The sequence below is a fragment of the Biomphalaria glabrata genome, chromosome 7, assembly GCF_947242115.1.
Source record: "Biomphalaria glabrata chromosome 7, xgBioGlab47.1, whole genome shotgun sequence".
Lineage (NCBI taxonomy): Eukaryota > Metazoa > Mollusca > Gastropoda > Planorbidae > Biomphalaria > Biomphalaria glabrata.
In genome coordinates, this window is record NC_074717.1 from 41,065,964 (window position 1) to 41,082,692 (window position 16,729).

Below are 16,729 nucleotides of genomic sequence, written 5' to 3' on the forward strand. Positions count from 1 at the left end.
CCAGGATTCGAACCCAGGACCTTTTGTTCAAAAGCTATTAAGCGCTTAACCGCTAATGCCTAGATGTATATTAAAAATATTTATAATTATTTTTGTGCATTTTGAAGTTTCGTTGCAACCTCTTCGCTCCCTTTTTGTTTTTGGAAAAATAAATTGCATTTAAATTTTTCTTTTCATAATGTTTAATATAGAGTGAATATAAGCTCCTAATATCAAAGGAGCATGAAATGAAATATGGCAGCACGCGGAAGTCTTCACTTCATGGATGTTCAAAACACTTATTAATGATAGTACAGCTTGGCTTGATCTTTGGAGTTAATTTACAATTTGTCCTAACTGGTCAAGCAGAATTAAAAATATAATTTGGTTGGCCAAATTACACACTTAAAACAAGTCACAGAAATAAGCAGTAACCTTTATTGCTTGCAATAATCTTAAATGATTTGATTATATATATATGCATTTTAAATTAATTTTATAGCACAATATCCAAGAATATGACAAAATACAATATTGTCCTCCATAGTTAAAATTCATTCTTGAACTGATCCGCTATTTGGAAAGTAACCTTATTCTCACAGGCCTGGTCAACACAACATTGGGGCAGGGCACAGCATTTGCCAGGTGCTGGAGTGGGGAAGGTGCAGTGGTAGTTGGCCAGGCTGGGAAACTTTGGACAGCTAAATGAACAGAACAAAACAATAAATTTATTTAAAAATCTAAAATCATTATTCTTTAATAGCTATAGTTATCAGAATAAAAAGCAGTAAATTAAATACTATGATAATTTGACCAATTGTTATTGACAGCGTATAAAAAACACTATCAACACATTCTTTAACCTTTACTTCGAAAGTGTATGCTTTACTTCCAAATGTTTGATTCCTAATGGTTTGCCTGACTTGTCCTAATAGAAATTTTAGTTAGAACCATATATTTGTAGACCAAAATGTTTTGCTTGGATTTAAATGTAACATAATTACAATACCCTCCACCCCCAAAATTAATTTAGAGGACTGCTGAAGTAAACATGAGCTTTGATGTTCATACAACTAAGTGCAAACTTCACAACCATCAAACCAGATTTATAATGAAATAGAAACATTTCTAATCAATCTACATTCTCTAGAAGTCACTGGCACTTTATTCATTTTTTCTTCCAACATTCTCTTAGAAGCCATCTTGTATAAATTGACTGTATATCTGGACATTCTCTGTACAAACCAACATGAATAATATTCCTAACATAGTCTGACAAAAAACATTCCAGTACAAGAAGCAAGCTCCAAAGTACTTACATGCCACTGCATTCCCTGTAGAACCCGTCAGTTCTGGCAATGCATGTGCAGTCATAATCACAGCCCTCTCTCCATGTTGATCCTGGGAGGTGAGGTTTTCCAGTTGGGTCCAGGCAATACTGACCTGCAGAAATGAATATGTAAATGTGTTCATTTAGTTGACAATTTTTTCATGCAGCCTGGAGTGTTGATTGGAAGATGTTAAGAAAGTAAAAAAAAAAACAACTTTGTGTGAGAAAAATGCATAAATCATCATCTTTTCTTATGCATTCCTCTTAGAACATAGGGCTTCAGTAAAATCATGCGACTCTACATGGTCTCTTGCTAGTTTTTTTAATGACTTCCCAGCTGTTTCCTGTCCTCTCATCTAGTACACTGAACCACCTTTTTTTTGGTCTTCCTCTAAGACTAAGATTTAAAGAGGTAAAAATACTAGAAAGGCTGTATAGTTGGATGTGTTTAATGTTTGCAATAATGAGACTTTGAAAAAATAAATAACAGAATAGAGATTCTATTATTTTACATCTAAGAATGAGCAAGTTGCTTTGGAAGACTGCTTTATTGATCCTTATGGAAATTTGTTGTGATTACAAGGACTCTTTTCTCATATACAGACAACACAACATAAACATACACATAAAAAGAACAGACACAACTTGTCTGTGCACTGGGGGGTTCCACTCTAAAGGCCTGTCTAGCTCTGTTGTTGGTATCTTTTCTAAGGGTGTAACCAATCCATCTCCACTTTCTCTCTAAGATCTGCACCTCTATATTTCTCCGTCCACTCATGTCCCTCAGTTCAGTGTTTTTTATTTTGTCATACCAGTGTATTTTTAAGACATTTCTGAGACATCTGTTGATGAATGTCTGCTTTTTATGGTTGTTGCTGCAGTTGATCTCCATGTTTCAGATATAAAGATCCAAAAATCTATGAGTCAATTATAGTTTAGTATATTAGAAGGTCCACCCAACTCTAATGGGTACTTGATACAAGTTGGGGAAAGTAAAGGCGGTTGGCCATTATGCTGACCACATGACACCTTTGTTAACTGTTGACCAGACAACAGATGATCCTCTTGCATGGTCTGAAAAGGGGTACTTTATATCACGAGGCTATTGTGCAGATCCGTGGTTATTATTTATCCAACCAATGCCAGACTATTGTTGTATACATCTATTTACCACAAGAAACATGTTTTTGTGAGGTTAACAGCTTCTTTACTATTCTAATGTATTTGACTTCCTGTTTCATTTCAATGTCACAGCAGTGTTGCTAATTTAATAACTAATTGCAAACTTCTCCATTTTGCTATTGCCTGCTAATACATTTGAGAGGAATGATAATTAAAATATACATAGCTGACAAAGCTGATATGTAGCTAACATTAAGCTCAAATATAGATGGATTATTTCCCTTATGAAAAAAAGATGCAATAAAAAGAAGTAACAGTACTAACAAAAAATTAATTAAAAAGCTTTACCAGAACATGTTTCTCCAACTAGAGTAGGACAGCACTTGCCATCTTGTATTATTTGTGTACACCCTGGAGGAAGGTTAGCATACTTCGGGCACCTGAGATAAAAATGATCAGTTTCATTACTTAACATAATTAGAAAAGCTCAATTCTCTATCTCTCTCTCTCTCTCTCTATATATATATATATATATACCAGTAATGCTTAACCCTTTTCGACAAGGGAGTCACATGAATATACAATTTAGTCCTTTACTTTTCATTTTGTTTTTAATAGCTGATTTCTTGCACTGTAGCCAAAGTTGAGGGGCAAATAGCAATGTCATTGGCTATGTATGGCATCCGGCTATAGGTTGGACTATATAATGTCTATAAGGGATAAGGTGTAGGCCTACAGGTCTCGCAAAGATCTTACTGCTAAGTATGGAACTAGGACAAAAAAAACAAACAACTGATGCAGAATGAAAAAAAATCAATAAATATCAGGAATCACAATGGGTGAAATGACAGTAAGCATAATTGGTCAGCTTCCCATTGGGTAAAAACTCAAGAATGGGAGGAGCTTCTGGTGAAACAAAATGGAACATCAAGGTTTAAGCATTATACACGAAATAAGAAAACTAGTAAGGTTCATTATCTTCTTCATCAAAGGCAGTATTTTGTCTGGTGAGCTGAAAGGTTGTCAGAGTAACAGAGGTGCCCCACTAAAACACTCTAAAGACCAGTTTATGCACCCAATTTCTTCAAAGGACATAGAAGAGAGCACCTGGTTGCAGGGGGCTTCAAAACAAGACACTTGGAGATCACTTACAAAGAGCCACAGGATAACATTTGAGACCAAAAGAAAATCCTCTGCTGAGGACAATGGTTATCTTATCTTATCTTATATAATACAGACGTTACTTCAAAAAAGAAGATGATTACGTCCTACGCGTCATGCATTTAGTCATGCATATTATGGCAGCACTGGAGGTGGCAAAATATGTAGGCAGCTCAGGCTGCATAGCCACATAAAATATTGCACTCCTCATTAATCTTCAAACATAAAGACAAGCCTTAAATAAGAAAATAAATATTACTTTAGGTAATTTTTTAACATTTTGGTTCCATTTTATTGTGTATTTGCTACAAAGAATAAACCTTCACAGCTTTTTGGAAAAAAAAATATAATTGTCAGTTTTAAAATTTCCTTTTAGAAGATATCATTCTGATCATTTGAGAATTACCTTTGTCCACATTTTTTATAAATTAAAATTTATATGTGTACATTAGTTTTTAGAATTTGCTTATTAATATAAACAAATTACAGCACTAATAATTAGACCTACAATGATAAGATTTAAAGAGATAAAATACCGTACTAGAAAGGCTGAATAGTTGGATGTGTCTAATGTTTGAAATAATGAGACTTTGCAAAAATAAATAACAGAATAGAAATTCCATTATTTTAAATCTAAGAATGAGCAAGTTGCTTTAGGAAGAGGACTTAGCCGTTGTATGTACTGTACATTACTCTAAGAAGATGCTGATAATTGACAAAAGGATTTTAAAGCTTTCATCTTTTAATTGCTACATTTAGTGCTACATTCATGTGGTTTTTGTGTGTAGCAGTGTAGCAGATAACGGAAGCAATCCTGAACTACTTTGCACTTGCTAAACTTAAAACAATATGGAAAAAAAAGCCATAGCCCTTGATACTAAAATCAGACGTATGAGCTCCCTGGTCATGGCTACATTCTTATATGCTTGTGAATCTTGGATGCTGACTTCAGAACGAGAAGAAGGTCATAGCAAATGAATTGAGATGCTACAGAAAGATCTTAGGTATCACTTACAAAGATCGCATCACAAACAAAAAGGTTAGAAACAGGATTAATACAGCAATTGGATCTCACGATGACCTGCTAACAACTGTCAAAAAAAAAAAAATTAAATTCTTTGGCCATATAACAAGGTCCTCAGGGCTTACAAAGACCTTTCTTCAGGGAACACAACCAGGAAAAAGAAAAAGTGATGGGAAGACAACATGAAAGAACATAAAAGAATGGATGGTCCTGTCATTGAAAGAGATTCTATTTAAGGCAAAAAACAGAGAAGGATGGAGAAAGAGGGTCAACATATCTTGTGTGGTGCCACAAAAGTCTTACAAACTAAGGGATAGGTAAAAGTGAAGGTAAGATAGGCATACAAATTTAAAACAAAAGTCATTTTCATATTTTGCCTTGGATATTCTCAAGTCAACTTTATTTTTTTTACAAGTTGGTGGCATTTCTTAAGTATTGAAGATTATTACATCCTAGCCCAAACCTCATGCAGGGTAACAGGATAGAAACGGCAGGATTCAAACTCATACCATGATGTTAATAGTCTGAAGGGCTCACCATATGACCAGGCAAGTCTAAACTTACTAAGTAGTCTACATTCATTTGAACAAATAATAAAGAAAAAGATGAGGGCTGTGTTGTGATAGATTATTACTATGTTTGAATGTAGTCAGTTATCTGTTTCATGGATTCAGAATAACTAATACTTATATACTAAAGTAGTTCTAGATAAGCTCTTATGTATTGTTACAAATATTATTATAAAAATGAGATGTTCGACACAGCCTATAGGCCTATGACACATCATAAAAAAATCAAACTCTATTTCTCTGAAAACTGACTCTTATTAACAAAGAAATGAGGTCACAAATTATACAAATATGAGTAACACTTCATAAATTGATAATTATAGACGATCTTTGCCCTTTGTAACTTCGTGTTCGACTAAAGAGGTCAATCCTTAATAAACATTTATACCATGAAGCTTGAATAATTCTTTATAACTTAATATCTATAGGTCAATCCTTAATAAACATTTATACCATGAAGCTTGAATAATTCTTTATAACTTAATATCTATAGAGATATATTTACAATAATTAAATCAAATATATTTGACTTACAAATCTTTGCAGCCAATGGACATGTAGGTAGAATTAAGTGCCAGACAAGTACAATTTTTTTCACAACCTAGCTGCCAGGATTCCCCAATATGATAATCTTGGCCATTATAATGGCATACATTTCCTGAAGAAAAAGAGCAAATTGTTTTGTAAAATAATCTTTCGAATTCATTATCATTTGTTTCAATGGCTGACAGTTAACAAGGATATCATGTGACCAGCACAATGACCAACCACCATGACTTCCCCAGTCTATGTCAGGTACCCATTAGAGTTGGATGGGCTTCCTAAAACTCCTGATGTTCAAAATCCCAGTCTTCACTAAGATTTGAGTGACAGAAGCCAAGTTCTCTACCACTTACCCACCACATCCCTGAGACATTACAGTCATCAAAAGGTTAAAAAAAAAAATCAATCAAATTTCAATTTAATAAAATTACTAAAACAATTTTTTCTTACTATGTAGTATTTGAGAAAAAAAAAAAAGACAAAATTACCTATGGTCACTTGAGTAGGGTTTAAAACTGAAAAAAAAAATAGTTATGAAATAAACATAAAATACTGTTATATATTAAACAAAGGTTTTGGTTGAACATATAATAAGACTACTAATAAAAAGATTTGACTGGTTAATTTTGGAAAACAAATACCCAAAGCAATTGTTACCAGTATTTGTAGGAAGGTTTACTAAAACTAAATTGCAGCATGGGAACTCAGGGTCTGGGTAAGCAGTACAGTTGTAGCCTTGAGGACAGTTAAAGGTCAGGCACCTGAAGATATTGAATCAAAGTATTAAATATCTACCAGAAAATATATACAGTCAAAAGGTCTACTTCTATTGTAAATATTGCAAAAAAGAAAAACCTGTGGAGTTAGTTTTACAAGTAATGTTTATATTTTTTTCTGTCAATGTTTCTAAATGGATAATTTGAAATATACAATACATGACATATTTCTTCACAGTAATAAGGATTACATATGCCATGAATCAACAACAACTCAGTTTTGCCAATTGTCTATTGAGATATTGTCATACAGTGTATGTCTCTTTCAAATCATTTTTAGACAGAGGCTATTATATTAAAAAAAAATATTCTGCAAAATCATGACTAAAAATGAGACAGCCCTTCAAACTTACATGTGGTCACACACATACAAGTTGGTCATGGCATTAACACATAGGCAGTTCAGGTCACAACCAACTGTCCAGCGATCGCCTTCTCTGTAAGATTGACTGCCATAATGACAGCGCCCTAACATGAAATAGTTTATGATTAAATTGCTTGTATATAAAAAAAAAGGGTACATGTTTAAGTCTACAAAATAGGTTAGCAAAAAGAAATTCAAACTTAAGTAACAGAGCAGTTTGTAAATTATTGTATTATCATTCACTGATCATTTTTAAAAAAAGTAACATAATTTGTTTTATTGAGCTCTTTTAAGAAAAATCTGCACTATTAAACTGTAATTTCTATCAAACTCAATAATTAAAATATCTCTAAGATGAAAATGAAAGGAAACCAGCATTGTATTGAAATATAAGCAAGAAAAATATAAAAAATACTTTAAAAAAAAAACAACAAAGCTTATATTAAGAATAATTGTATCAATTAGTTTGGATCCGTCATTTAATTAAATTTGTACTAGATGTAGACTAACAATAAAATATCTTTGCATTTAGAAATATTTTTACCTATTGTTTTTGTTTAGTTCTGTTTCATGCTTTTAGCTTACTCAGTATGCTATGATCCTATCACCTATCTGGACCAGTTGGAATAATGGTGGGAGAGAAAGAAGTATCTGGGTGATTGCTTTTAAAATGTATTTATAAAAAAAAAAGGGAACAACCTAAATTAAAACTCAGGGCACAAGCCAACATACTAATCACTGTGCAAGTAAAGTGCTTATGAAAATAGGTTTTATGGCTATCAATTGTTAGTTTCAAACTATAAAGTGCGACCTATAAAGGGGACTAATTCAGTTAGTTAATCAACTATTGATAATTAATTATTTTGTTTGGTATCAAACAAAATAATTAATTATCAATAGTTGAATAACTAATTTTTTTATTTTTTTTTTAATGATTGTTGTTTTTCAGGTAAAAGTAATAATTGTGCAAAATTTCAGCATGATCTGAAATCAGGTGTTGGAGAAAAAACATGTTCAAACTTTTTACCAGACAGACAGACCAAGTGAGTGATATAAGCTTTGTAAAAAATAGCTTTATCTTTCACATCTGACTAATGGAAAATAGATTATAAACCTGATGAGTTGGGATTGGCCACTGTTCCGGGCGGCATGGTGGGAAGAAAGTTGGCACTCTGTGGCCTGTATGAGTGATGCGGATCATAGGTTGACATTGGCGTTGTTGTGACTGTTGTGGCTATAGTCGTGGTGACCCTTGTGGTTGAGTATGCTGCAACAAGATCCTCAAGACTTGGTCCCTTTACAATGCTATATAATAACTGAAACAAGAGTTAACATTAAGTTTCAATATCAGGACAACACAATGTTACTGCAGCTCTTCCATCTCTGATTACTCTAGAACTAATTTTAGTTGCTTTTTTTCTGAAATGCACTATACATGATAAGGAGTTAATATCTATACTCTATACATATATGGAAAATTGGTTTAGTTTGGTTTAATTCATGGCACTCAACTGTCAGGTTATTATATTAATAATTTGATTTAATTCTCACAATGTATTGAATTAATATATCTTAGTAAATCTTTTTTTTTAAAATAGTCACAGTTGGGACCTACATATTTTGCAAAACCCAGCACAGACATAACTGTTGTCTGCCTGTTATCAATTTATGTTCGATTTTCACCATCTACATCTGTCCTAAGCAGTGAATTTTCTTTTGGCCTCAAATGTGTATCCTGTAGCCTTTGTAAGAAATCTCCACCGGTCTTGTTTGGAAGCTGCCTGATACAAGGTGTTCTCTTATATGTCAGTTAAAGTAATTTGGCGCCTAAACTGGGGGGGGGGGGGGGGGGGGGGGGACGACGACACCCCTTTTACCCCCAACCACCTTGAAGACAAGCCTTATTATTATTATTATACATTAAACCTACATTTTAATAAAGTTGATAAAGGACAGTGATGAAAAAACAAGATTCAAATGAATTTCACACTTGTAAATTTCCTTTACCTTTGGTTCAAGATAAATAGAAGATGGTGGGTTAGTGACTGACAGTGGACAGCTAGGCACTTTACAACATGCATCAAATGGGTCAGTGACAATCGTACATAGCTTATTTTCAGGCACATAGTAGGGGCATCTATACGAAAAGATAAGGAAACAGCTTCCTGCATCAAACAATACAATTTTTTTCTTTTACTAAATAGTGAGAATAACACCAAAAAAATTAAAGCAGAACCTTTATGTACAAGCATATTTTAAATTGTTAACACTCATTTAGTTTGGTATATATTAATGAAAAAAATCACAAAAAGAAAAAATATTCTTTATGCAAGGACTAACAAGTTGGAAAAGTCTATTCAAGTTTGTTTTACTGTTTAAGATTAGGCTGAGACTTCTTACCTACAGTATTATTAGAATGAACTAATTATAAGGTCTAATATCCTCAAGGAAATTTCTTGTACAATTGTGTTGTTCAGAACAGTTCATTGATACGGTATTCAATTTAAAAAACGGCATGTTGAATACACAAATACTTACAATACCTTTTTCATAATTAAAGTGAAACATTTTTAATTAAACTCAACTCAAAAGACAGAAGGAGAACTTGATGAATGGAAAAGCATAAAGAGTTTAAACTTCAATATTATTAAAGTATAATGTACCTGTCAACACATGACATCAGGCCTGTACTTTGATTTAAACACTGACATGTGGGACCACAATTAGAATCTTTGGCAAATTCTCCTTGAACAAGTAGTCTACCATTGAACAGACATCCAACTGTATAGAAAATATTTAAAGTACAATAAATGTCCCTATAACAGGCAAGCAAGTTGTGAGTGTGAAACAGACCTTAAATTATTATAAAGATTGTTATCAAATAATTATAGTTAGTGGATGTGGCAAAATATGTAGGTCCAATCTGGGACTGCATAGTCATGGGAAATACTGCATTCCTCATTAAGCCTTGGCCTCAAAGATAAGCCTTATTATTATTAGTTAGTGAAACTTAGAGAGTGTATTGTGGAGTTTATTTTGGTGAAAAGGTTTTATATTATTAGAGACATCCTTTTTCAGTATGTCAATGTGACAGTAATTTTCGAAAAATGTTTTGGTGCCTATGAACTTAAAATTGCTAAGGAATGTATAGGCTGGGGTGTATGAGTGATAAAACTCTTGGTTTCATAACCAAAAGGTATTCAATTTGAACTTCAGGATTTTTAGAACTCTCCTGAGTCCGCCCAACTCTAATGGGTACCTAACATATATTGGGGAAGAATAGGTGGTGCTGTCCACATGACACGCTCATTAACCCTCAGCTTTACACCATTTGCCCCCATAGGTGAAAGGTCTGAAAGGGATACCTTTACTTTAAGAAATGAATTAGTGTATTTATTTAAAGTGATAAGAAAAGATGTAGTTATTTTGAATATGCCTCAAGATTTGTTGTTATCTAATATCATAAAAAATGTGCACTGTTTAGATAAAAGTTAAGTGAACTGTTATGGCATTTCACAACTAACAACTTTAAACTATATCAGTTGTGATTTAAAGCACCATCTAAATAGTCAGCAACAATTAGAGGAATTTTATTTTTTAAATCTCAAAAACTAATAACCATTTATATTACAAACTATTTTGAATAATGACTTCTATGTAGATTAGGCTGAACAAAATTAGGTTTATACTGGTTGGCATAACCAACATTTTTTACTTTACTTTTGACAATAGCAAATCTGTGAGATCAAACATTAGCATGTGCTAAAAGAAATTCTATTTAAGCTCAAGTTTTAAATTGAAAGACTTAAATCACTTTTCATAATAGTAATGTCTTCCATTCTGCAGATTAAGGTTGAGTGCAGTGTTTCACATGACTAAGAAAACCCAGTTATGACCTACATAGCTTTCTGCATCTATTTCAGTTATATTTTCATCTCCTGTGCCTGTCTTAACTTTCCATAATGTAAAAAGTAAAAATAAAAATGTGAACAAGAAGCAATTCCCCATTGCAACTTGTGTACAAACAGACTTTCAAACTTTAGGAAACATCACAATTGTGAGCCTAATTTCAAGAAAAAAAAACAACACCCAAGTAACATTTTCCAATAATCACTACATTTTGCAGTTAATATGTTTTAAGTGTAACTCTATAGGAAAGTGTATACAAGTTTTTTTAAAGAGAGATAACACACAAATGAGGTTGTATATTATTGAAGAATCTTACCTATTGTATATGTCTGATATCCAGAAGTAATATAATTAACTGTGCCATCTATATTCAATGTAGGTAACAAAGGCTTCTGTTGACCAGTGCTAGTGATTACATAGATGTTGCTGCCAGCTACAATGTGGGACAGTAGGTTAGTGGTAGATGGAACAATGCTGGTACTGCCTGGACAGATTATGCGTGGGCAGCAATCTCCTGCCAGTTTTTCTAGCTTACATCCATCTGGTATTTGAGAGTATGTAGTACATCTGTAGGGGAAAATAGACAATGAAAACTTAAGATTTAAATATGATACTAATAACTGCTGGCTAGTGCATCACCAAATAACAAGGTAAGCAGGCATTGAATTGAAATATCTCAAGGAAAAACAGCAGACTTAGAAAAAGAGCAAGATAAAATGAGGATGTCACTGCCTTTACTTTTTTACAACTAATGCCAGGTACCTATTAGAGCTGGGTGAACTCAAGAGATGCCTTAAAGATCGCAAAATGAAAAAATCCCAGTCTTCAATAGGATTTAAACCTGGGACCCCCGGTTTAGAAGTCAAGTGCTTTACAGACTCACAAAAGAGATCAAGACATAAAAAACTTAAGAAAAGACACCAATACATAGGCTAAAAGACACCAATACATAGGCTAAAAGACACCAAAACATAGGCTAAAAGACACCAATACATAGGCTAAAAGACACTGACTAAATCTAATAGAGAAGTGAGACTTATGAAAAGAAACCAATACATAGGCTAAAAGACAACAAAACATAGGCTAAAAGACACCAATACATAGGCTAAAAGACACTGACTAAATCTAATAGAGAAGTGAGACTTATGAAAAGACACCAATACATAGACTAAATCTAATAGAGAAAATGGAGTCAAAGTAAAGAAACTGTCCATAATGGAAGTGATTTTGTTGCAGCCCATTTTATCTAGGATAAACAGGAAATACCCAGACTTCCTTGTCAATTGTTTTGTTTTACATGTTTCAAATGTTCCTTTGAGTTGAAGATTATTTCATCCTAGCACAAAACTCCAGCAAGAAAGTGGGGGATTGTATCAGGGAGGATTCAAACCTAGGACCATCGAGAACATTGAACAACAGTGCAGAGCACATATCAGATGACCAGGCTGCACCATACTCTACTGTAATATAATTTAATCACTTGAAGATGTACATATTTTCTGCTACATTAATGCGTTATTTCTGTAATTAAAATATGCATGAAGAAAGCTGTTGTTAGCAAAGATTTTCCTCTTTCCTTTTAAACATTGGTTACTTTATTTTTTTTTCTATTTGAAGTTTAAATAAATGTAGAGGCAATGACTTTGTGCTGGATGTCATTTATAGCATCAGTTATTATTATTCTGTTTACATGTATTTATAGCGCAGTGACTGATTGGTAAATCACTTGGTTTCTGAACCAGGGGTCCCAGGTTCGAATCCTGGTGAAGACAGGGATTTTTATTTATTAAAGCCATGCATGATGGACATGGCTTTTGGTTTAACAGTTTAATTATGTGTAAAACAGATTGGTCAAGCATAATATTCACAAATCTCTAAAGCCAAGGAACACAAGAGAATTAAGTGACAAACACAACATTCAGAAATGAACCAAATTCAAGTTACAAGTTTGTTTAAATCTTTACATTCTAAACTAACAACCACTGGGTTGAGAAACCATGTACAGGTAAGAGTGAAAGTATACCAACTCACTTGCTGTAACATCTGTAGTAACCATAATACTGAGTGTCACACACACACTGGTGTTCACAATCAGGCTCCCAGGTGTCTCCTGCCTTGTAGTGGACACCATTGTAAGTGCACCAGTCGTTGGGTCCTGCAACAAAGCCTGGATATTTCTCATTGCAAAGGTTGCAGAAAACTGGACAGTTCTCTTTCATGAATGGCTTAAAGCTTCCCTCACATGCGTCCTTGCCATACAGAGGGCATTCAGGCTTTAGATCTGTACAAGCAGGCTGCTTGGATTCATCATAAATTACTTTGTCTACAAAACAATGAGAAAAAAACATGTACAAAGAGAGTTTTTATTTTGTTGTAAATAAATATCTAGTGTTCTACACATATTGTTCTACTATAGATTCAGAAAAAAAAAATGATTATTATAAAAACTTGATACCTTTTGTGCACTTTACAATAGTAAAGTTCCCCTTTCAGATGATGTAAAGGTCATCTGTTTCTGTGGCCCACGGTTAATGAGGGTGTCATGTGGCCAACACAATGACCAACCCCCTTTACTTTCCCCAACTAATGTCAGGTACTCTATAGAACTGGGTAGACCCAGAGGTGCCTGAAGATCCCAAAATAAAAAACCCAGTCTTCCCTAGGATTCAAACCTGGGACCTCGGTTAGGAAGTCCAGTGCTTTACTGCTCAGCCACTGTGCCTCCTATGCTTTACAGTACATGCTTAAATCAGAGCAAAAGTTGGGCTCAATTGTGACATTGAGATAATACATTTTAGACAACTCAACTCTTAAAGAAGCCCCATAAATCTATACATAAAAATAAGTGACTATATTAGGAATAAAATACTAAGTAAAGTTTCTTTCAAGAGCTAGCTGTCCCTAAGGCAAGTCAGGCCAAGTGACATATTTCTTTAATGTTTCATGAGGGCGCCAGTACTACAGGTTTCCCAAATGAAAGTAAAATATTCATTTCAGCTGAGCACACTCTGGATGTCATAAAATCCTTAATTAAAGAATTAATTTACACACTGCATTCAAACCTAAGAACTGTTCTGCATTTGCCAAGTAATTAGCCATTCAACTACCTAGACCCTGTTCTGATAGCTGATGACAGCTTGAAATATCATTCTAAAAAGCTTTAATTGAGGCATAATAAACTATATGTAAGTTGAAATACTGTAGAAACAAATCACTGAAGTGTAAACATTACTTACATCCAGCAATATCAGACACTGTGCCGAATCCACTGATAGTGGCAGTGGTTGTCAACAGTTCACACTTTGGAGTTTTGCAGCAAGAGCCAGGTACACTTTCCAGGTAGCAGTTTGAGGGGAAATTTGTTGTGTTGTATTCAGGACAACTAAAAGAGGAAAATTGTATAATAAAATAGGTTAACTCTAAATAGGCCCAACAATGAGGGTAACTTAAGTCATAACAAAGATGAACAAAAAATCTCTCTTCTAACTAGAACTATATTATTTCAAAATTGTAAGAAATGGAACTAAAAAAGGAGTTCAAAAATATTTTTTTTATCGGCCAAAATGTATTTATTTACTGTTTTTCTTTTCTCAATTTACATATACTTTCTTTTTAGTACTCGGTATGACTAGCATGAAGAAATTGGAGGTTTAACTGTTTACACAAACTATGGATTTCAGAAATTTAAAGTCAGGTGAACACAATAAGCAAATTAAATCTTGGCAAATGACAAAGTCACTTTCGAATACAGTAACTCATGATAATTTATGCCTTTATTTAATTTTATATACACATAGGCAAACCATGCAAGTGATGTTAAGTTTATTTATGCACCTTTTATTTCAGAATAAAGCAAGTAATATACAAATAATGTGCACAGATGCAAAGTCTACAAACTAGCCACACTTACTATGTGACATTTTAAACAGCATAAATAATAAAGTGCTGACTGTAAAAGTCAATATCTTAAGTGAAATGACATACAGGCCTTATTAAGGTTTAGTTACAATTACTACATAAACCACATACTTATTAGACTTGATGTCGATAACAATGACTATAACTAAACCAGATATACAACACCACTGTGACACAAATTGATTCTTTCAGCTTAATAACTTAACTACTAAGTCCCAAAGAACTTGTGAAACTGTTGACTTACATGGTTGTTCAATAGATATATAATTTTAACCATAAAGTCCTAAAGAACTTGGGAAACTGTTGACTTATGTGGCTGTACAATAGATATATAATTTTAATCATAAAGTCCCAAAGAACTTGGGAAATTTGACTTACGTGGCTGTACAATTGACTAAACCAGTAAAAGCGTTGACACAAAAACATTTGTTATTGCATCCATCGTCAATGAATTCATTCTGTTGGTACTGGCCACCAAGGTACTGGCAAACATCTGAGTCAATCAGCAAGAGAAAAAAATATAGATTTAATTATTCCAGTATTTAATATTTTATTGACTTTTCAAAACATATAAAGTTTTTTTAAATCTTCAGTTATTACAATGCTACTGATAAGAGAGAAAATGACAAATCAGTAACATGACAAGGCAAATGGCATGATAACAAAAGAAGATCAAGTTTACATAAACTCAAAAAAATATCTTAACAAATTGTTATGCTCGCTAATATTCCTATGTAAACCTAGATGACAAACTAAACATTTAAACATGTCATGTGTAACAAGATGATATATGTTGTCCATATTATATTAATGTAAGGCAAAATCAAGTTACTGTAGAACAATAAGTTATTTCTCTCATATATTTAATAGAAGATTATTGAGCATTAAAAGTTCAAGGAACAAACTAAATAAAGGTCACTGCTAAAGTCATAAAAATGGAAACAACCCAGTAAACATATTATTGATAGAGCAAAAAATCAAAAGATGCAAATGGGGCTGGATTGGGCATACAATGTGAACAGCAGCAGAAAACAGAAAAACAGGCTCTAAACTGGAACCCACAGGACAAGAGAACAGCTGACAGACCAAAGCAAACATGGGGGAGATTGGTAGACAAAGAAATAGAGATGTGGCAGGATGGACATGGGCCCAACAGAGGGGAATTTCACATAACAGAGTTCAATGGGATAACACTGTTGGAGACAAATGCTCAACTGGGAGTCAAAAGGACTAAGTCAAAGTAAGTCAAGTTAATGCCATAATAAGTGATGAGAAACATTTTCAATGATGTCTATGAAATTAAATAATTTGTCTACTATAGATGTAAAGTAATATCACAGATTTCATAAGTTCCAGCAGCAAGAGCCAGTCAAAGCTTGAGAAGTTCAAGTTCTCTTTTAAAAGCCCTGGATAGAACCTATGTGGTTGTACATACTTACTTTTTAACGGAAGCTAAAGAATTTTTTTAAACATAACCTTACTTAAAATATTAGTCAAATCTGTCACAAACAAATTAAGAAAAGTAGGCTAACTCATGTATTCCAGAAGTCCTACATTTTAATTTTTTATAATGTGTCAAAGTTTTTAGTGTCATAGCTGGCTTGCTCCCAGGGCAAATAAACTTTATTTTAGTACCCTAAATTAGATCTGTTTTTATGACAGGAGTAGAAGCTGTCATTTTCTGCACAAGACATCTATCCCCTTCTCCCATGCAGTAAGATCAAACTAGTTTTATTTATAAGTACTGCTTAGCTTTTCTTGGTAGTATCTCTTACAAAACCTGAATTGAGAAAACATTGTTTGAAGAGAATGAAGGAATCTGAGAATTACTATGCAATCATTGCTCAAGGATTAATTATTGATTAAATTTTGTAGGCAATTCTTCCACCTGAGCTTCTTAATTTTACTCTTCATACCTATGTAAATAACACAGTGCACTGCATATTAAACTTTTCTGTATATTGAATCTGGAATTTGTGAGATACTTGTAGCAACAAGAAAAGGAAACAATGTTTTAAAGGAGCTGTAGAAAGA

General features: G+C 33.3%; 1 protein-coding gene across 1 annotated transcript in view; it reads right to left on the reverse strand.

Annotated features, from left to right (window-relative positions):
• Window positions 1–401: 401 nt before the first annotated feature.
• LOC106067804 (uncharacterized) overlaps window positions 402–16,729 on the reverse strand; it is a 32,508-nt gene continuing 16,180 nt past the window's right edge. Inside the window, exons 16-29 of the mRNA XM_056036901.1 lie at window positions 15,074–15,188; window positions 14,014–14,159; window positions 12,809–13,100; window positions 11,094–11,344; window positions 9,532–9,649; window positions 8,876–9,005; window positions 7,983–8,184; window positions 6,858–6,972; window positions 6,386–6,489; window positions 6,217–6,243; window positions 5,720–5,843; window positions 2,780–2,871; window positions 1,299–1,422; window positions 402–680 (exon numbers count right to left, since the gene is read on the reverse strand). Of these exons, the coding sequence (XP_055892876.1) occupies window positions 527–680; window positions 1,299–1,422; window positions 2,780–2,871; window positions 5,720–5,843; window positions 6,217–6,243; window positions 6,386–6,489; window positions 6,858–6,972; window positions 7,983–8,184; window positions 8,876–9,005; window positions 9,532–9,649; window positions 11,094–11,344; window positions 12,809–13,100; window positions 14,014–14,159; window positions 15,074–15,188 (1,994 nt within the window). The 3' untranslated portion in view covers window positions 402–526. The remainder of the gene's footprint in view (window positions 681–1,298; window positions 1,423–2,779; window positions 2,872–5,719; window positions 5,844–6,216; window positions 6,244–6,385; window positions 6,490–6,857; window positions 6,973–7,982; window positions 8,185–8,875; window positions 9,006–9,531; window positions 9,650–11,093; window positions 11,345–12,808; window positions 13,101–14,013; window positions 14,160–15,073; window positions 15,189–16,729) is intronic.